At 49.1% G+C, this 21,097-nt stretch overlaps 2 protein-coding genes across 12 annotated transcripts in view; one reads left to right on the top strand and one right to left on the bottom strand.

The window, feature by feature from the left end:
- ELF4 (E74 like ETS transcription factor 4) overlaps positions 1 to 3,877 on the top strand; it is a 46,832-nt gene extending 42,955 nt beyond the window's left edge. For 6 of the 9 annotated variants that reach the window (XM_039489811.1, XM_039489809.1, XM_039489808.1 and 3 more), the window contains 3 exons: positions 1,068 to 1,260; positions 1,500 to 1,808; positions 2,849 to 3,876. In XM_039489811.1, coding sequence (XP_039345745.1) covers positions 1,068 to 1,260; positions 1,500 to 1,808; positions 2,849 to 3,554 — 1,208 coding nt within the window. In that variant the 3' untranslated portion in view covers positions 3,555 to 3,876. Of the gene's footprint in view, positions 1 to 1,067; positions 1,261 to 1,499; positions 1,809 to 2,848 lie in introns of all 9 variants that reach the window. The other 3 variants (XM_039489816.1, XM_039489815.1, XM_039489814.1) reach the window with 1 other exon arrangement.
- A 2,408-nt stretch (positions 3,878 to 6,285) lies between these two features.
- BCORL1 (BCL6 corepressor like 1) overlaps positions 6,286 to 21,097 on the bottom strand; it is a 42,841-nt gene continuing 28,029 nt past the window's right edge. For 2 of the 3 annotated variants that reach the window (XM_039489175.1, XM_039489176.1), the window contains exons 13-14: positions 17,999 to 18,152; positions 6,286 to 7,956 (exon numbers count right to left, since the gene is read on the bottom strand). In XM_039489175.1, the coding sequence (XP_039345109.1) occupies positions 7,677 to 7,956; positions 17,999 to 18,152 (434 nt within the window). In that variant the 3' untranslated portion in view covers positions 6,286 to 7,676. Of the gene's footprint in view, positions 7,957 to 17,994; positions 18,153 to 21,097 lie in introns of those variants that run through there. The other variant, XM_039489177.1, reaches the window with a different exon arrangement.

Here is a 21,097-nt window from a genome sequence, read left to right as displayed (position 1 = left end):
ACAGACTAGTTGATCACAGTGGACCCTTCTCACCTTGGACTCTCTGAATGGGATGGCAGCCTGGAAAAGCTCTAGCCTCCAGCCCATGAGGGGAGGCCTGGTGGGAGAGGAGCAGCCCAGTGTTGCTGTGGATAATGGTGACTTGCTCTCTGCCAGGGGCTACTGGGCGAACTTGCTGGCTCTGCTAACATCCCTGGGCCAGGAGGCTGCGTCCGTACTGCACAGAGTAGCAGGATTCAGAATGGAGAAAATGAGCGGTTGTACTTCCCCAGGCTCTGCCCTCTGCCCATGTCTGCCCAGGCGATGACGTTCTGTGCAGCTATATCCAGGCCTCTCCGCCTCCTCTTTGGTGCTTGAACACTAACAGTGCTGATACTGAGAGGATTTCCCAGCGGTCTCCCCTGCAGCTCTGAGCTGCTTAGCTGGTCTTGGCAGACGTGTCCCTCCTCTCTGTGCCTTACACGTGGTGACGGTTTCCTTGTAGCCAGGAGGGCTAGAGCCCATTGTGAAGGAGAGCTGAGACTCTGGAGCACGTCAGCTGGGAGTGGCCCGCACCCGCAGCGCACTGATTAACAGCTCTCCACTCTGCCTGGGCTGTGGAGCTAAGGCCTACATTCGCTACTGCTGCAGAGGGAGGGCACTCTGGCTAGCGATGGGGTGGTGCATGGGGCACTGGGCTGGCTCACGGGACTCAGTAAGATCCTGACGCCTTCCCCTTAGAACAACAGGGGCTGCACTGGGCTCCTCAGCACAGGCAGGGCCGGCTCCAGGGGTTTGGCTGCCCCAAGCAACCGGAAAAAAAAAAAAAAGCCGTGATCGCAATCTGCGGCAATTCAGCGGGAGGTCCTTCGCTCCGAGCGGGACTGAGGGACCCTCTGCCGAATTGCCGCCGAATACCTGAAAGTGCCACCCCTCTCCAGAATTGCCGCCTCAAGCACCTGCTTGATAAGCTGGTGCCTGGAGCCGGCCCTGAGCACAGGGGGCAGTTCAGAGGAGAGGAGGGTCTGGGATGCCCCTTCCCAGGGCTGTTCATTGTCTGTCCCTCATGTCCGCCTTGCCCCCCCCAGGTAATGCCCTCTACCTGTGGGAGTTCCTGCTGGCGCTGCTCCAGGACAGGAACACCTGCCCAAAGTACATCAAATGGACCCAGCGAGACAGGGGCATCTTCAAGCTGGTGGACTCCAAGGCAGTGTCCAGGCTGTGGGGAAAGCAAAAGAACAAACCCAGCATGAACTACGAAACCATGGGCCGGGCACTGCGGTAGGGCCCTCCAGCTGGGGGCTGGGGGCAAGAGGGGAGCGGTGCGGGGGATACAGTGTGGGGGGAAGCTGTGTGGGAGAGTGCAGCACTGATGGGGTAAGGGGGCTGTGCAGGGGCCAGGGTGGGGATGCAGGGGAGTGGTGAGGGGTGGGTATTGGCACTGGAGGAGGCAGGGGTGGGCTTGTGGCACTGGGGGCTGGGGAGATCTCGGGCTCATGCTGCAATGGTCTCTCCCCCAGGTACTATTACCAGCGTGGCATTCTGGCCAAGGTGGAGGGGCAGCGGCTGGTATATCAGTTCAAGGACATGCCCAAGGACCTGGTGGTGATTGAGGATGAGGGGGAAGCAGTGAGCCCCGTGAACCCCAGAGCCAGCCGCTCGGCCACCGGGCCCTCTTCCCAGAGTGCCCCCCTCCAGAGGGCCGTGTCCCCCACTCACAGCAAGAGGGAGACTGCACCAGTGACCCAGCCTCGGGAGTGCGCAGCTGCACCATGTCCTGCCCCCAAGGTGCAGCAAGGGGCCAGCAAGCCACCCGCCCACGCCATGGGGTAAGTGCCTGGAGGAAGGGCCGGTTCTGCAACATGCAGGGCTGAGGAATGCCAGCCGTGCCCCAGCCTGTCTCCCCCAACACAGCCCCTTGTGGATGCAGTGGGAGGGGGGTGCATGGACCCTCTGGCCATGCAATGCCTTGCTCACCATTGGCATTTACGCTGCCTTGAGTGGAGCAGACCAGCCTCCAGGCCAGGGCTGGGCCTGGCCCTGGAGGGGGTGTTTGCCCCAGGGCAGCCCCTCACAGTGGCAGCTTGTGTTCAGCAGGATGAAGGTGCCATGGCCACTGCAGGCAGGACCCTCCAGCTTTCCTGAGAGCAGCATTGGGCAAGGGGAGTTGGGATCCTGCCGGGGCCCCAGGCTCTGCCCAGCCTCTATGCCAAACCTGGGCACAGGGCCATGGCTGCCATCATGCACCCAGACAGCAGTACCCTCCGTGGCCAGGCTGCCAGCTCTCTGGAGAAGTTGGGTGCAGGGCGGGCAGGTTGTGAAATGAGGGCCGGTGATTACTCCAGATGATGGGGCTGGAGGAGACGAATGCCACTGAGGGGTTGAGCGGCTCAGGAACAGGGTCACAGGGAGCCCAGCTGGTGGGACAGTGCAGGGGCAGAGGAGCATGGGAGCCAAAGGGTGGGGCTCTAGCAAGGCATGGCAGGAGAGCTGCGCTGCAGGGCAGAAAGGGGAGGTGGTAGGAGGCCCGATGGGGGGACACAGTGAAAGGCAGTTTGGGGGGACCCGAGGCTGAGTGAGCCAGGGCAGGGCAGGGGGGATATGGTGCATGGGTGACAATCAGAATGCCAACACCTCAGTGCCAGCAGAGGCAGGCAGCACAGGGTCTTGGGCACATAGGCTCCAGCTTAGGGTCACAAGCACTGGGGCTGGTGCCCCAGCTGTGAGTGGAGGGACGACATGGGGTGCAGTGGAGGCCAGGCTGGGGAGGAGGGGGGGCAGGTTTCCCATCCCCCACCTACAGTGGTTGGCGGGGCCCAGTCTGCACATTCACTCCAGCATGTGACCATTTTCCTTTCTCCTTCCCCAGCTCCCCACTCCTGCCCGGGTGCTTGGGGCTGGGACCCCTGACTCTCCAGCCCATCCCACTCACCACAGTGCTGGCCCTGGGAAATGCTGCCAGTTCTCCTTTTCCAAGCAGCACCCCTGCTCCGGACAGGCTCCCGCTCCAGCCTGGGTTCCCTATGAATGGGTTTGCCAAGCCACTGCCAGGCCCGGGCAGCAGTATCCCAGCAGCAGGCCCCCTCCTGCCTGCTGCCCCACAGCACTCCTTGTCTAGCCTGCTCCAGCCAATGGCTCTCACTAGCCAGCCAGGTACTGTTGTTGCCACCATCATTGGGACAATGGAGGCCAGCAGCAGCTGCCTGGCTATGCTGGATCGCCCGCTCCCCAGCCTGCTTTCCAGTGATCCTGCCACGCTGACGTCCCAGCAGGAGAGCCTGTCTGGCTGTGCAAAGGTCCAAGAGCTCCAGCCACCAGGTCTAAGCAGCTCCCAAGATAGCAAAGCAACAGCAGCCCTGCCAGCAGGAGGCACTGACAGCTGCACCCAACTCAGCCACCCAAAGGTGGGCTTGACACCCGTGGTGGAACTGGAATTAGCCATCAGCTCAGAGGCAGCATTCCCTGGTGAGCAAATGGCTCAGCTCCTGGCAAAGCCCAGCTCTGCCCCAGCCCCTGCAGCTCTGCTGTCTCTAGGCAGTGGTGACATCAAGGAGGAATGCTGGGACGTGGTGTGAAGTGCATGGATGCACCCTGGGCTCCAACAGAGGCAAAGGATGCTGGGAAAGCTCAGTTCCCTGGACTGACAGGATCCAACTCTGGGCTGGGGGCTGCTGGGGACAGGGGGGGCCTCACAGGCTGCATCGCATTTGCTTCTTGCCCTCACTCATTAAAGAGACATTTTGCACCAGACTGGTGGTGGGCTGTGGCAAGGCAGTGGCAGCACATGGCCATGCCACCCCTCATCTTACCCAGGAATTGCCATCTGCGGAGATGCGAGGCAGTGTTCTGGTTTGAGCCAAGGGGTTGGGCTAGCGGCTGAGCCTGGCCCCGAGTACAGCTGCTAGAATGGGAGCTGCTCCCCATTATCGAGGAGGGAGGGAAGTCAGCTGGGCCCTGCACTAGGGCTGCTGTAGGGGAGGTGCTGCTTGCACTGCTCTAATTGCAGAGCTTCTGGGACCTGTTCTGGCTCTAGCACAGGCTACCATTGGCCTGGCTCCTACCCTAACTCGTGCCCTGGGTGCCATGGCCTATGGGCCTTGCCAGGGTGAGGGCTGGTGAAAAGGGACGCCCCAGGCCACCTCTTATGCCCCAACACCCTCCAGCACACTGAGCAGGGGGGACCTCGCCTGCAATGCCGGCTTTATGGCCCCTTTGTGGCAGCGGTTACAGAGCAGTGCTGAATAGCAGCAGCCCTTGAGGAGCCTTGTGGCGTCCACTGGGACCATGACCAGGCAGCTGGAATAGAGCAGCCCCATATGTAACCTGAGCCATGAGAGTGGCTGAAACTGCACCAAGGGGCGCTGGTTGGATGTCTGCTTGGAGCAAGAGCAGCAGGCTGGGGGCTGGCTTCTGTGCCAGTCAGGGGCCCATGCCTGGACACCTACTGCCCCTGCCCCAGAAGGCATCGCAAGGGGCCCAGAGAGCCAGGGCAGAGCAGGTTCAGGCTCCCACTCACACTAGCTTCATGGTGTTTCACACTCAAATGCCCTATTCTCCTGCCCTGAGACACCCCCCCACCCCCAACTGCTAGTGCCCTTCCCCAGCCCTGAGCATCCCCACCACACTCCCAACCAAGGGGCATTTAACCCTTCCATTACCCATAGCAAGTAGGCTGCGGCTCCCATCAACCATGTGGCAGGGGTGGGCCTGCCCAGCACCGTTCAGAGCCCTGGTGTCATGCAACATGGCAAACTGGCTTTGGAAGAGCCTCCCCCCGCCCAAACTGTACCTCCACTGGCCCCATACACACACACACCACAGAGTGTCACCTGCCCCCTCCGTGAAAGTGGCTGTGCTGGTGTACTCTGCTCCCAGCAACTCGGTCCATTGCAGTAAGCCCTGGGAAGGGCCCTGGCACCCAGCCTGCTCTGTCTAGATGGGACCAGCAATGCCCTCACCAACAGGCAGCCTAGAAGCTGGGCTTAGCTGAACCAAGAGCACTTGTGCTGTCTCTGGGTGGTGCTTGCCATAGGGTTCCAAGGCCCCACCTGCCAGCTTCCCCATGGCCTCTTGAGGGGATGGCATGGGCAGTTTGCACACATCCCTTCCCTCTTCTGCTCATAAGGACTGCCCCTCTGACACCCCTGTCCCCCCCCAGCTGCCCCAGCCCCATTGGAACTCTCAGGGTTGTTTTCCAAGCTTGCTGGAGGTGGGGTGCAGCTAGACTACATGCAATGCCCTGGCACCAGGATCTCTGCTTACAGCATCCCAAGGAGCTGCTAGGAGCGGTACAGCACCTGGCCTGACTCATGCCCTGGCTCCCTCCAATATCATCTACACCTGGGAAAAGGGTATGTGTGTGAAACTCCCTGATCAGCATGCTCCACCTACTGGGCCCTCCCACATGAATACACAGGCTGGGACAGGAGAAAAAGGCCCATCTTGCCTATTTCATTCCATTGCCCCTGCTCCTCACCACAGCCTGGGCTCAGTTCTTTCCCCTGCCACCACTGTTCATTAGGCCCTGGGGAGTAGACATGCCTGAGCCAAGGTCCTGGGGATGGAGCTCTATGCCTGGGCCTCCAAACCCCTGTTGGAAGTTCCTTCTTATGCTACTCCCTACTGCTGCCCTGGCTTGTGAGCAGGTGCCCAGCAGCTTGTGTACACATGGGCTGAGGTGATTACACACATTGAGAGGCCAGGCCTAGAGTCCAAGGCTGGTATTACTCTGGCCTTGGGAGTAACAGCTCCTCCATGGAGCTAGGCTGAAGCACAGCTGAATATTTAAAACACTAAGTGAGTGAGAGCCCAGCCTTGCCTTTTTGTGTCATCTCACTGTGCACAGTTGCTGCAGTGAGTAGCAGCAGCTATATGCATAGAAGGTGCCCCTTTGCTTGCAGGGAAAGGGGCAGAAGGGGCACATTGGAGCAGGCTGCACTAAAGCAGTTTGGGCTACAGGGGCAGAGTGGTAGAGGTGGCACCCTGCTTTCACTTGCCCCAGCTGATCCCCTGCCTGGCGGATATAAGGCTCTAGAAAAGCACACTGGAGGAGGATGCTATCCTCAGGCAAGCAAGGGGGCAGGGCTGGGCTCTTACTCAGCCGTAACAAAGGGCTGTAGCAGTGGATCTCACAGTACAGACAGCAGGGAACAGCAACTCACTGAGCAGTGCGCAGAGCCCAGGGTCATTTCTCTCACCCCACCCTGCGAGTACAGGAGTTCTCATCCCAAGAACAGTGCTTCCCCCCTGCCACCACCAGTAACAGGACACGACACACACAGCGATAGAAGAGCCAGGAGGCAGAGGGCCTGATGCAGGTTTTTCTGTACATAAGTGTTTTTTGACACCACAGCCGGTTGTTTATAATAAAACAGAAATCAGAAAGAGCAGCCAGAATACACACCCAAAGGCAATAACCCTCAGCTTAAAAAAGGAGCTGTCTGGTCCCAAGGAGGGGGAGGCAGACCAGTGGTGGTCAGGGGAGGCTACAACTGCCCCGGCTGGGACGAAACACAACACAAAGAAAAAACCACCCAACACTCCCACTGCAGGGCAGGACAGGGGAGAGCCAGGAAACAGATTGTCCAGTCCTCAGCATCCTTGTTAGCACCTGTACAATAAAACTGTACCATCTACACAGCGGTGCAGCCCTGCTCTCTGCTCCTGCCAGGGGCAGGCACTTGCCCCCTCAGGCCAGCTCTCTGCAGTAGAACTGCTCCTCTGAACAGAAGAAAGGGGCACAGACAAGGGTGGAGGAAGGGGCCTGTCTGCATGCAGACACTGCGTCAAGGAGGATGGCCCTCCAGCAGCAGCAGGAGCCCATGAGGATGGGAGGCAGCTGGAGTCCCTGTCTGGGGCTTTGGAATAGCTCTCAGGCTGCAGCTGCCTCTTCAAAGTGGCCCAGAAGAATCCAGAAACAAGCGATGTAAGTGAAATGCATGAGACAGCCAGGCAAGCACCTGGGGGAGACTGAACCCTGGGCTGGAGAACAGCTCTCAGCTGGACTTGCTTTTGGGAAGGGAACAGCCCCAGCAGAAGCTGGTAAGGGAGGGGGCTGCCCACGGGCCCTAGAATTTAACCTGGGGACTGTTGTGAGAGCTGGTCCCTTTGCTGCCAGGCTGCAGCAGTTCGGTCACTGGACAGCTAGCTGCTCATGGGAGAGCAGTGTCCTCTGGGAGTATCCTGGGAGAGGGGCCAGAAGAAGCCCTCTTCACCACAGCCCGGGGCTCAAATAATCACAGTGATACAGACTCAGCAGAAACAAAAGAAACATTACAAATTAAATACTAATTAAATAAATACTATGGAAGACATTGGGGGGAGGGCAGCTTGAGAGAGAGGCGCGGTTCTATAGGGGGGCAGGGCAGAAGCACCCACTGCCCCTCACTTCAGAGCCCATGGTCCTACAGCCAGGAAGGCCCAGCTAAGGTAGCCCAGTGGGACAGGTCCGAGCTTCCCAGCTGATCTGGAAGGGGACCTGCAGAGAGCTGCATCTGCTGCTGCTCATCAGAAAGGGACCCTGGGAAGTCCTTGGAGACAAGTGGAGTCTCTCCCCAGTCGGAGTTCAGGGGCCGCGAGGAGAGAATAAAACAGCCAAAGACTCCAGGCCCCGCTGCTGGCATTGAAAAGGCTGCTTCCCATCAGTCCATCTTATTGCCTCATGACGCAGTCCAATGCGGGGAGAGCTCCAGCCCCCGTCAGCTGCTCCAGGCCTGGAACTCCACTGCTGAGCCCAGAAGCTGCAGTAGCTCTGGCTCATAATGCACCAGCTCCACTGTCTCTGCAGGGCCATGGGGGAGCAGCTCGGGGCTCTCTGGCACCTCCTCCTGGGCCAGCAGCTGGCTCGAGGACACCTGACGCTGGAACTCCGCCTTGGGCAGGGTAGCAATTTCAAAGTGTGGGAAGCGAGCCTGGAATATGCGGGAGGAAAGCTTCAGCCTCTTGAGAATGTCAGAAAAGAGAAACCAATTGCAGGGCCTGTGAGAGCAGTAAGAGAGAGGCACAGGTTAGTGAAGAGGGACCCATTCCACATACCCCCACCAGCACCACAGGGAACAGCCCAACCACACAGATCCAGCACAAGGCAGCTATTAGTTGGTGTTTGCTAATCACATGAAAACTGGCTCCTCTGCACTTATCTAGGATAGAAAGGGAAGAAAGCTGCATAACAAGGGACTTTAATTTGAATAACATATGCTGGAGGTCTCATGCTGTCAGGACTAAAACGTCCTTGAAATTTCTATTATTATAGACAATAATTTACTAATTCAAAAAGCACTGCAGCTAATACTGGGGAATGCTATGACAGACCTTGACAGAGAGGAACTGATCACTGAACTAAAATTAATGGTAACTTAGGTACAAGTGATCAGGACTTGATCACATTTATAACATGCAGGCAGAATAAAGTCCAGATCAGTACTATATATAGCTGGTGCTTCAAAAAGGGCCAAGCTGACAAAGATGAAAACAATTATGAGCCAAAACTACTGATAGGAAGAATTTATTCAGAAAAATGTGATTGATCATTAGGAATTGTTTAAGAAAGCTTTATTAGACTCCTAAAAAAAATAAACAATTAAGGAAGAAGGCAGTATTGGTTTAAAAAAAAACTTGAAGTGAAAGCAACTATAAAAAATTAAAAAATATATATGTATAATAAATAGAAGACAGGGAAAGCTGATAGTAACAAATATAAATCAGAAGCTAGGAATTGTAGAAAATTGATAAGGGAAGCAAAGACACAAGGCGAAATCTACGACCAGTAGAGTTAAGGAAAATGAGAGGAGTTTTAAAAGTATAATAGGAACAAAAAGAATTCTAACAATGGTATTGGTTCATTAACTAGATGGAAATGGAATTATCAATAATAATGCAGAAAAGGCAGAATTGTTCAATAAATATTTCTGTTCTGTATTTGGCAAAAAACAGACGACAATCATATCCTATGATTACACTCTTTCCATTCTGTTTAACATTCTTGATGGAGGATGTTAAACAGCATCTATTTAAGTTAGACATTTGTAACTCAGTAGGTCTGGATAACTTGCATCCAAGAGTTTTAAAAGAAGAGCTGACTGAGGAGCTCACTGGATTGTTAATGCTGATTTTCAATAAGTCTTGGAACACCAGGGAAGTTCCAGAAGACTGGAAGAAAGCTAATGTTGTGCCAATATTTTAAAAGGGTAAATGGAATGATTCAGCTAACTACAGGCCTGTCAGTCTGACACTAATCCCCACATGATGGAGTGGCTGCTATGGGATTTGATTAATAAATTAATAAACAAATAAATAATTAAAGGAGGATAATAAAATTAATGCCATTCAACATGGGTTTGTGGAAAATAGACCCTGTTAAACTAACTTGATTTTTTTTCTGATAAGATTACAAGTTTGGTAGATAAATGTAATACTGCTGATACTTAGATTTCTGTAAGGCATTTGACTTGCTACAGCATAACATTTTGATTAAAAACTAGAAAGATTAAAATTAACATGGCACACATTAAATGGATTAAAAGCTGGCAGATATGTGTCAAAATGTAATAGTGAACAGAGAATCATCAAGTAGGGTGTGTTTCTAGTGGTGTCCTGCACTGATCGGTTCTTAACCCCACGCTATTTAACATTTTTATTAATGACCTGAAAGAAACCAAAATCATCACTGATAAAGTTTGCAGATGACACAAAAATTGGGGGAGAGGTAAATTATGAACACAACAGGAAGCGAGATCTGGATCACTTGGTAATCTGGGTGCAAGAAAACAACATGTATTTTAATATGTTAAAATGTAAATGTATACACCTAGGAACAAGAAATGTAGGACATACTTCTAGGATGGGGACTCCATCTTGCAAAGCAGTGACTCTGAAAAAGATTTGGGAGAGGTGGTGGATAAGCTGCTGAACATGAGCTCCCAATGAGACTCTGTGGCCAAAAGAGCTAATGTGATTCTGGGATGCATAAACAGGGGAATCTCAAGTAGGAGTACTGAGGTTATTTTACTTTGTATTTGCCACTAGTGTGACTTCTACCGGAATCCTGTGACAAGTTCTGGTGTCCACATCAAAAAGAGATGTTGATAAATTGGAGAGGGTTCGGAGAAGAGCCATGAGAATGATTAAAGGATTAGAAAGCATGCCTTTGGATAACAGACTCAAGGAACTCAATCTATTTATCTTAACAAAAAGAAGGTTAATGAGTGACTTGATTATAGTCTATAAATACCTACTTGGGGAACAAATCTTTGATAGTGAGCTCTTCAATACAGCAGAGATAACACAATCCAATGTTTGGAAGTTGAAGCTATATCAATGCAGACTGGAAATAAGGTGTACATTTTTAACAAAGAGGGTAATTAACCATTGGAACACCTTACCAAGAGCTGTGGTGGATTCTCCACAAATTACAATTTTAAAATCCAGACTGGATGTTTTTCTAGAGGATCTGCTCTAGGAATTATCTGGGGGCAGTTCTATGGCCTGTGTCATACAGTACACAAGACTAGATAATCACAATGGTCCTTTCTGGCCTTGGAATCTATGAGGCTAGAGCCTCCCCTACAAAGCCACATTGAACAACCCATCCCCCACAATGCCAGGGCTCAAGAATTCAGGCCTGCCTTGACCCTGTCTTGTCTTGAGAGTTGGAGCCCATTGCAGAAGGAAGAAGCCATTGGCCAGACTGGCTGATGAAACTGACACCTTGCTGGGCAAGTGCACTTCATGGACTAATTTCCACTGGAGCACTCACACGCTGGGCCCCTATGCTCCCCTTGGGCTTGAACTGGTTCCCTCCTGTTCCAGCCCAACTCACAGAGTCAAGGAAGGGAAGGGGAAGGGGAGGGGCAGTCCCCCCCCCATTCACACCTTCTGGATGCCCCCAATTGACCCCTGTTCATCCTCACACTCCCTCTTCCTGAGACAGATGCCCAAGACTTTCCCACTCTGGAAGTGCAGTCACTCCATGCCCTGCATGATTGCAGGGCTTGACACCCCTCCAGACCTCTCTCCCCACAAAGGAACAGGTCTTATTGCACATCCCCAGGTCCCCAAGCCCCATGTGGAATGACCCCGAGTGACTGGCTTTCATGCACCTGGGACCTGCTGATTCTGTGTTCTCCCCGCAAAGTAAAAGCAGTAGCATACTACCTTAAACTGCCCACAACAGACACCACAGCAACTCCTCTCCCTGCACAGGCTCACCCAAGCCTATTGGCTAGTGTGAGCTGGACCAGGAAGGTGCAGCTCACAACAAGCTCTGCAAGTCAGCCACCTCAGATGCTTGTGACCAAGTTGCACAGCAGCGCTCCCTGCCCCCAGCTCCAAGGGCAGAGCTAGGATTGTCAGCAAGAGTGTGATGCTGATCTCAGTAACTGATGCCACATCCCAAACCAGGCAGTGCTTTCAGGATTAGAGCCAACAGCTGCTTTAAAAGGAAAGCACAGCTCTGTTTGAGCATTTGGTCCCTGCAGAGTTACCTGCAACCTCCCAGATTCCTATAACACACAGGATTTCCAGTCAGTCAGTCTCTCTCTGCATTGGTTCCCTTTGGTTACTCTGCACTGAGGCTTCTTGGGAACCCATGAGTAGCCAAGGGCCAATGGCTATGACAGTGAATCTCTCTGGCAAGGGATGGCTGTATCCCAGCAGCAGTGGAATAACCTTAAGCCTCATCAATTCCTCATGGTACTTTCCCCTTCTGAAGCGTCCATTGTCGCCCACCAGAGTTTTTATTTCTATTTTATTTTAAGCATGAGAAATTCAGATCCTGTCTAGACTGATGGACTAAAGAACTCGTGCACTGGTGAAATCATAAGAGTCAAGAGAATAAACGCTGAGCAATTAAGGGAAAGGAGTTTTTACATCTTATAACAAAAATTGTACTATAACTAAATCAGTTTACAAACTGGTTTAGTTTAACTGATGCCAAGCCCCTTGTGTGGGCACTAAGCTAAAGTAACTTTCAGGCCTCTCAAATCTATTTCAGAACATCTATACTTGGGGGCTGCACCACTCAACTACATCAGGGCCTAACTGATTTAATTAAACAGTACAGTGTGAGAGTGTGAGTGTAAACAAGGCTTAAGGGAAAAAACTAGCAAGAAAACCCTCACGTTCCAGCCCTTCCTTTATAAGTCAAAGAAACAGACGATGCAGCAGGATAAACCCAATTTTTTAAACACTCCTTTGCATGGTCACTGCCAGTTAAAGCATGCAAGAAAAATGAGGGGCAATTGTTATGAAGGTCTGCATTGTCTCGTTTTGGCATCAGAGTGGGTGAAGCTCAGAATATAGCAGCCTGGGGGAAATACCACCACTTATTTCTGCCTCCTCTCTGTCCTCTGCAAACTGGCACTGGACATATTTCCGTGTCAAAATTACTTAAACTGGAGCCTTTCAGCTTTTGCAATTGAAAGTTAAACACTAAACACTGCCACTTGAAATGTCTGTCTGCTGTAACAGCGACCCACTCAGTGATGAGCAATGCTAAGGGCTTTTGAGTTTCTGACTATCTACCCTACCCATGAGCACATGTCCATTTAGACAGTAGGAATATGTAAATGGGTAAACATTCACATTTTTCCAGTAAGCAGGGACCGAAAGAGGAGTGATCATTTTTATGTTGCCTTTTTGATTGATTGTTTTTTGCAGTTTAAACAAAAAATTATAGTTCTATCAATAGCAATCATGAAGAGTTTGAAAGAAAAGTCCTTTTCAAATCAAAAGCTAAGGTTTGCAAGTCAAGGTGCATGCCATTAACTCAGAGTCAGGAAAATCCACCTATTACCACATTGCTGTGCTCCAGAATCTCAGCTGAACAATATTTCTAAGAGTACATTTATGCTAGAACATAAAAATGGCCATACTTGGTCTGACCAATGCTCCATAGAACCCAGTATCCTATCCCTGACCGTGGCCAATGCCAGATGCTTTAGAGGAAATGAACAGAACAGAACAATTTGGAGTGATCCACAACCTGTTGTCCAGTCCCAGCTTCTAGCAGTTGGTGGTTTAGAAGCACTCGGAGCATGGGATTGGGTTTGTAACTATCTTGGCTAATAGCCATTGAAGAACCTATACTCCATGAAATCATCTAATTCTTTTTGAACCCAGTTATAGGTTTGGCCTTTACAATATCCCATGGCAATGAGTTCCACAGGTTAACGGTGCATTATGTTTTAATCCTGCTCTTTATTAATTTCACTAGATTCTTGTGTGCTGTGAAGAGGTAAATAATACTCTCATTCACTTTCTCCACAGCATTCATGATCCTATAGACCTTTATCAAATTCCCCCTAGTCATCTCTTTTCCAAGCTGAACAGTTCCAGTCTTTTTAATCATAGAATCATAGAATCTCAGGGTTGGAAGGGACCTCAGGAGGTCATCTAGTCCAACCCCCTGCTCAAAGCAGGATCAAACCCAACTAAATCATCCCAGCCAGGGCTTTGTCAAGCCTGACCTTAAAAACCTCTAAGGAAGGAGATTCCACCACCTCCCTAGGTAACCCATTCCAGTGCTTCACCACCCTACTAGTGAAAAAGTTTTTCCTAATGTCCAACCTAAACCTCCCCCTCTGCAACTTGAGACTATTACTCCTTGTTCTGTCATCTTCTACCACTGAGAACTAGTCTAGATCCATCCTCTTTGGAACCCCCTCTATGGAAAATGTTCCATACCCCTAATCATTTTTGTTGCTTTCTCTATACCCTAATATATCTTTTTTGAGATGAGGCAACCACATCTGCATGCAATATTCAAGATGTGGGTGTACCATGGACTTATACAGAGGCATTATGATATTTTCTGTTTTATTATCTAAACCTTTCCTAATAGTTCCTGACACTGTTAGCTTTTTTGACTGCCACTGCACATTGACCGGATGTTTTCAGAGAACTACCCACAATGACTCTTTCTTGAGTGGTAAAAGCTAATTTGGACTCCATCATTTTATATGTATAGTTGGGACTGTGTTTTCCAATGTGCATTACTTTGCATTTATCAACATTAAACTTCATCTGCCATTTTGTTTCCCAGTCACCCAGTTTTGTAAGACTCCCGTGTAACTCTTCTTTCTCAGCTTTGGACTTAACTATCTTGAGTAATTTTGTATCTTCTGCAAATTTTGACACCCTTTTTACAGATCATTTCCGAATATGTTGAGCAGCACAGGTCCCAGTACAGATCCTTGAGGGAGCCTGCTATTTCCATTTCTCCACTGTGAAAACTGACCATTTATTACTACCCTTTGTTTCCTATCTTTTAAGCAGTTACTGATCCAGGAGAGAATCTTCCCTTTTATCCCATGATTGCTTAGTTTAAGAGCCTTTGGTGAGGGACCTTGTCAAAGGCTTATGGAAAGTCCAAGGGTACTGTATCCATTGGATCACACTTCTCCACATGGTTGTTGACCCCCCTCAAAGAATGTTAATAGATTAGTGAGGTGTGATTTCCCTTTCCAAAAGCCTTGACGACTCTTCCCCAATATATCATGTTCATCTATGGGTCTGATAATTCTGTTCCTTACTATACTTTCAACCACTTTGCCTGGTACTAAAGGTAGCTTTATTAGCCTGTAATTGCCAGGATTGTCTCTGGAACCTTTTTTTAAAAAAATCAGCATTACATTAGTTACTCTCCTGTCATCTGGTACAAAGGCTGACTTAAGACATAGATTACATACCACAGCTAGTACAGTAGTTCTGCGATTTCGTATTTGAGTTCCTTCACAACTCTTGGATGAATACCATCTGGTCCTGGTGACTTACTACTGTTTAATTTATCAGTTTGTCCAAAACCTCCTCTATTGACACCTCAATGTGGGACAGTTCCTTAGATTTATCACCTAGAAAGAATGTTTCATGTGTAGGGATCTCCCACATATCCTCTTCAGTGAAGACTGATGCAAAGAATTCATTTAGCTTCTGAACAACAGCCTTGTCTTCCTTGAGCGCTCTTTTAGCACCTCGATCATCCAGTGGCCCCACTGTTTGGCAGGCTTCCTTCTTTTGATGTACTTAATTTATTTATTGCTGTTAGTTTGTGTGTCCTTAGCTGGTTGCTCTTTGAAGTCTTTCTTGGCCTGCTTTATTATACTTTTACACTTGATTACAAGAGTTTATGCTCCTTTCCATTTTCTTCAGTAGGATCTGACTTCCAGTTTTTAAAGGATGTCTTTTTGCCTTTAACTGCCTCTTTTACTCTGCTGTTTAGCCATGGAAGCTGGAGGTGCAATACCCAACTTGAGTAGGTGAATATGCACTAGCTCTTATTGAGGTTGTGCACTAAAAATAGCAGAGTAGCCACGGTGGCAGGGGCAGCTGTTCATGCTAGCTCCCCAGAGTACAATCCCATACATCCTAACTACATATTCAGGTGGTTAGCCTAAGCTGCTAGAGCTACACTGTTAGCACGTTTATCTACCTGAGCTGGGAACTACACCTCCAGCTGTAGCGTGGACGTACCCTTAGAGGTTGGAATGGTTCGTTCATCTCAAGTGGAAATTAGCACTGAAGCCTAACATAATGGTAGTGTTCATATTAACTCATTTACTGCTGATCATTTTAACTGAAACCGTATTTATCCTACAATTTGAAGCAATCTCCCAGGTGCCAAGTGGCCCAACTGTCCTCTCCTCAGCTGCCCTTGCATACGTATGGGGTGCAGCTACATGGTGTTAACACAAAAAAATCTGTGGCATATTGAAAAGAATCCAGGGCCCACACTGGAGAATTCAGGTTCAGTTTGCCATGACAGACGCCTTGCTGCTCAGAGAAGCATAGTTTCAACCATAACTAGGGAGCCTTGACTGAGCCCTGTGTTAACACTTTTTGTGTTCAGAGTGCTTTACATACATCAACTGAGCCTCAACCCCGCCACCCACCCACACACAGTGAAGTGGGCATTGGCCCCATTTCACAGATGGAGAAACAAAGATGAATACTCAAAATTACAGCTGCGCAATTTTTTTCAGAGAAATAGCTTATTTCCTAAAAGTCTCAGTTTTGGTAGGCTCAAAACACTCCCTGAATTTGACACAAATTCATTAGTTTTGGCCAATAATACTTTTCAGGCTCGATTCACAAACTGGTAAGTGTGAACTGAAATTTGTTTTTGATTTCCCAGGGTTCCCAGAGAACAGAACCCCCCCACTTAATTGCCCCACTCAACTCAAGGCTTTGTTTACACTAGAATGCTTCCCCCCATTGCTACAACTGGCACAGCTCCACTTGTCGGGGTGCTAGTGTAGACAGGGCACTGGGGTGTTTTAAATACTGTGTCACTTAGACCTGAGCAGAGTCAGATGACATACATGATGATTAAAAAATCCAGCAGCATCCCAGAGGCGAGTCTACACAAGCTGCTGCTGTTACAGCCACTCTTGGGGCTGAACAGAAGTAAGTGCAGCTATGGAGGGGAAAACAAAGACAGGTTTCCTAGTGTATGAAGAGCCCAGGTGCCTAAGCATGACAAGCCAAGAGTAACTAATTCCCAGCAGAAAGCATCTACCACTGCCATACTGTCCCACAGGGATATTCCTGCTTGTCTTCAACTGGCAATGTGCTTATGCCAGAAAGATTAAAGATTGATAGGCCTTGTGATTTTATCGCAGCTAATGTAACTGTAGATGTCACTCATATACATGCATTTACTCTAGCTATGAAATGTATCCATCTGTTTGCCTCAATGTCCTGCAGCAGAGTTTTCATCAGGGAACTCATATATTGCATCCTAAGTAGTTCTTAAAAGAACGTCACTTCGAAAAAGATTATTTCTTAAGTATTTTGAAATGACACGTCTTTTAATCCAGTGCCTCTTGTGCTTGTTTTATGGACAAGGGGAAATAAGAATAATTTTAAATTTGTAAATGTATCCCGAAAGAGATCCACTCAATTCTTTACAACACTGAAACACACCCACCTTTGGAGCAGGAAGGCAGAGCTGTAAAAGTGTACGGCAATACTAAACAAGAGTTTAGGACAGGAAGTTCACATAAACAAATGAACTACAGAAAATGTTGCTCTCATCTGCATTTTTCATTCATTTATAGGCTTCAGTCTGAGCTCCTTCCTAAACCACATAGCCTGGGTTTTTTATTCTCTTCTTGTATGGAATCCCACCACGTCTCACGACTCACTGCTCTTGTCTGGACCTTTCACACCTCTGTGCTATTCTCCACCCAAAAGTTCATGATTTCTGACCTCTTATTTGCATCTTTGATTTGGGGTTTTGTAAGGCTTGTGTCCTCCCTTCCATTCCTGAACAGAACAATGGTCCATACTCTATGCCTTTATGAGACAGCTTGTGCAGTGGGTAGTGCACCAAAATGGGAACCAAGAGACTTGAGTACTATTCCTGGCTGTTACCAACTTGCTGCGTAATCTTGGGGAACCTGCAACCTCTCCATGCCTCCGCCGCCCAACTATCATATAATGGTAACATTTGCAGTGGTGCTAAAGCTGTGTTGGTCCCAGGATATGAGCGACAAGGTTGGTGAGGTAATATCCGTTATTGGACCAACTTCTGTTGGTGAGAGAGACACGCTTTTGAGCTACACAGAACTCTTCTTCTTCTGACCTGAGGAAGAGCTTTGTGTAAGCTCAAAAGCTTGTCTCTCTCACTAACAGAAGTTGGTCAGATAAAGATAATGACATTTCACCCACCTTGGCAAAGTGCTTTGAGACCTACCAATGGAATATGCAAGGTACGTGCAAAGCGTTAACATTCTCTATTGGGATTCTACAGTGCCTGTTACCTAGGTGAGCAATCGCCTAAGGCTCTCAAAAGTGCTCAAGCAGGCAACATCTGTTGCTTAATAATAGAGACAGCCCATGTACTCTGCATACTGCTCTGCCCCCTTCTGAGGGCAGCCTGGGGCCTACTTCCACTCTCAGCTAACCCTGAGGACTCATGTTCTCCGTTCCTGCTCCCATTTCTCAATACGCTCACTGGTTCCCCAAATTTGTCCGAAATTTGCTCTGCCCAAGATTTGCTATGCAAAGAGGAAGTAACACTCACCCACGTGAGACCGACACCTGGAGATTATAGCAAGGAAGCAGGGGCTTGTCTGAGAACTCAAACATGAAGCTGTCTGATTCTTGCTCCTCTTCCTCCTGATCAGAGCTTCCGGGAGGGTTGAGCAGAAGGTCGCATCCAATCCCATCCTTCCCCTCTGAAACAAGCAAAATTAGGTGTTGGCATCTCCCATACTTTGACTCTTGCTGGTGCACAGTGTTTCCCTAGGAACTGGGGAGGAGATGGAGGGAAGAACAGAAAATATTCAGCACCAAGAGTGAAACTCAGAGTCCCTGGGCAGGAATCTGGATTTGGTGTCTTACTGTACATTTCTGCTCCCAGCCCACTCAGGACACTACAGCTGTTGTTCCAGGTCTCCAAAGAAGAGGTTTCACCTGCTAGATTGTGATCTGTGTCACAAAGGTACCACCAGACAAATGAAACCTGCACTGCTGGCTGCAAACTCTGCTGGAGGAACCCCAGTACACAGCAACCCACTGCCCTGAACAGCCCACTGCTAGAAGCCAGGCTTCAATTGGACATGTCTTTACTTTAGTGCCTGTATATGTGCATCACAAGCCACCAGATCAATGTGGCATGACCGAGAAGCCAGTCTGCAGGGAAGTAGCGGGCACATGTGACTCAGAACTGCAGGTCAGGAGTGGGGGGTGCTAGCAAAGGGGCATGTGGAGGAAACTGGCACGTCTGCCCAAACTACCCAGCTCTACCCAGTGCAACTAGCGTCTCACCTGCACAAGTACAAAATACCACAACAAATTCAGAAACAAAACCCAGTTGAATCTCACACTTCCCATCCACCCCAGCATCTCCCACTGGAAGGGTTCAGCCCCAGGGATTGCCCAGTAGCTCCCTGCCCTGCTCTGAATCAAATGGTAGACTTGGGAGTACCAGCTCCTTCTCTCGTCCCTCCCTGCAGTGCTGGCTCAGGACTGTTCGGTCAATAACATCTTTCCTGAGCCCATGCCCTCCAGCCGCTACTAGACCAGTGCCACCAGATTCTGCTTGAACCTCTGGTCCGGTCCCATGGTTCAAGCTGGAGCACTGCAGTGGACTGTGTGCAACAGACAGCTGGTTACTCAGCAGGATAAGTTGCAATGGTGACTCTGTCCTGTGGTTCATGAAAAGCTGGGAAAAGTTACTCTCCTTACAGTAACTATGACTCAGATGTTTTACCCCCACAGATCCCATTCTGGACCCTATGCACATGAGATATAGTTCTTTTGGCCAGCAGTATCATCTGTTGGGGCCACTTATGCCCCTGCATGCCCTCAAGCCCCTTACTCGAGGACATAAAGGGCTCAGTGGCCCCAACCTCCACTCTGTTCTTTCACCAATACAGAATCCCCAAGGCAAAGAGACTCCACAGTCAGGGGAAGGAAGCATGGATGGTGGGATCTGTGTAGACAAAGCATCCCAAAGAACCAGTTACTGTAAGGCAAGTAACCATTCTTTTTTCTTTGAGTATTTGCCCACATTAATCCCACCTTAGGTGACTGGCAGGCAGTTGTCTCTCTAAGGTGATGGGTGCCAGGAGTCCTATTTGAATAAGATCTGTAAGAATGCCCTGCCAAACTGTGTATCAGATCTAAAGGCTGACACTAAAGAACAGCAGTTTATAAAGGAACGTATGGAGCTCTACAGATTTTGAGTACAGAGATGCCTCTTAAAAAGGCTGAGATGGTTGCCAGAACTCTTTTATAGACTTTAAGGTCAGAAGGGACCATCATGATCGTCTAGTCTGACCTCCTTTATTCAGTTCACTAGAAATTCTAATGCAGTCTGACATCCATTTTGAGAGTGTGTGTCAAAACACCCAGTCCTCTGGACTTATAACCAGAAGACAAATTGTCTGGGTGATCTGTGCGATGGTTTTGTTGTCTTGAGGTAATATAAGTTAGCTCTTTAAATGTCGAAGCATCTGCAGGGGATGAGTGAGGTCTTGGCAAGAACACTTGTAAGAGAATAAACTGATTAAAGTGAAGGACCGAGAGCATCTGAGGCAGAAATTTAGAATAAGAATGGAGAGTAACTGTCCTTATGGAAGGTTGTCCTACCATCGGTGCTTGGATTTTTACTCTGTTTGCGAGTAGAGCACCAATCTAAGAATGTTGTCTTAAATCGACAAAACACAAAGAACAGGACGATGTAGGTTGAAACGGAGGCTCTGAGATAAGAGGACTACATGTATGTCTAAGAGAGGGGAAAAAATTCTTAACAGACAGAATAGCCCCTTCCAAAATATGGTTACTGGAAAACCAGGGGAAAAAAATGCATCCCTGTATTGGTGATATTGCTACTAAGTGAACTTAACAGAATTTCTGGAGAAACCTGAAAGCTTCAATGATAGACAGGTAATCTAGGAGGATAGGAACAGACACACCCACAGGAGGAAAGTTATGGTGGGAAGCCCATACTGAAAACGTTTCCATTTGGCCCCATAAGCCTTGAAGAATTTTGGCTTTGAATGAGAATGTTCTGTACCTCTGCTGAGCAACATCTATCTTCAAGCTCAGCCAGCGAGCCTCCAATCCAGTAAAAAGACATTGGATCTGGGTTTAGAATCAGATCTCAGTCCTGGGATATTATGTCCAGAGTGACAGGTAGCTTGAATTGCAATTGAATCAATAGATGTACCATCTCTGAGTACAAAAATTGTCATGCCCATGCCAGGGCCATTAAGATGGCTTGAGCCCTGTCTAGTTTTATTTCCCTAAGAACGCTGCGCATCAGAGGGATTGCGGGGAAAACCCTTAGAGCAGATTCCTGTCCCAATTAATCAGAAATATATCCGAGAGGGAACCTGGACTTCTTCCTCCCCTGGAGCAAAGCGTGGGACATTGATTGTTTAGCCTGGTTGGAAACAGATCTATGGTGGGAAGGGCCCACTTCTGAAAAGTTCTCAAAAGAACTGAGTCCTTGAGGGAACATTCATAGGAAAAGAGCATTTTCTACTGAGTACATCCATTGCATTATTTTGGAAGTCAGATAAGAGTAGGGCTACAAGATGGACATGATGCTCAACATACCATTCCCAGAGGAGGATATTTTGCTTCTCTTTGCCTGTTCAAAAGTGCCCCACAG

The sequence above is a fragment of the Mauremys reevesii genome, linkage group 9 (genome assembly GCF_016161935.1).
Source record: "Mauremys reevesii isolate NIE-2019 linkage group 9, ASM1616193v1, whole genome shotgun sequence".
NCBI classification, from domain to species: domain Eukaryota; kingdom Metazoa; phylum Chordata; order Testudines; family Geoemydidae; genus Mauremys; species Mauremys reevesii.
Note: the sequence above shows the minus strand (reverse complement) of the source record. Positions and strands in the feature narration are given on the sequence as shown.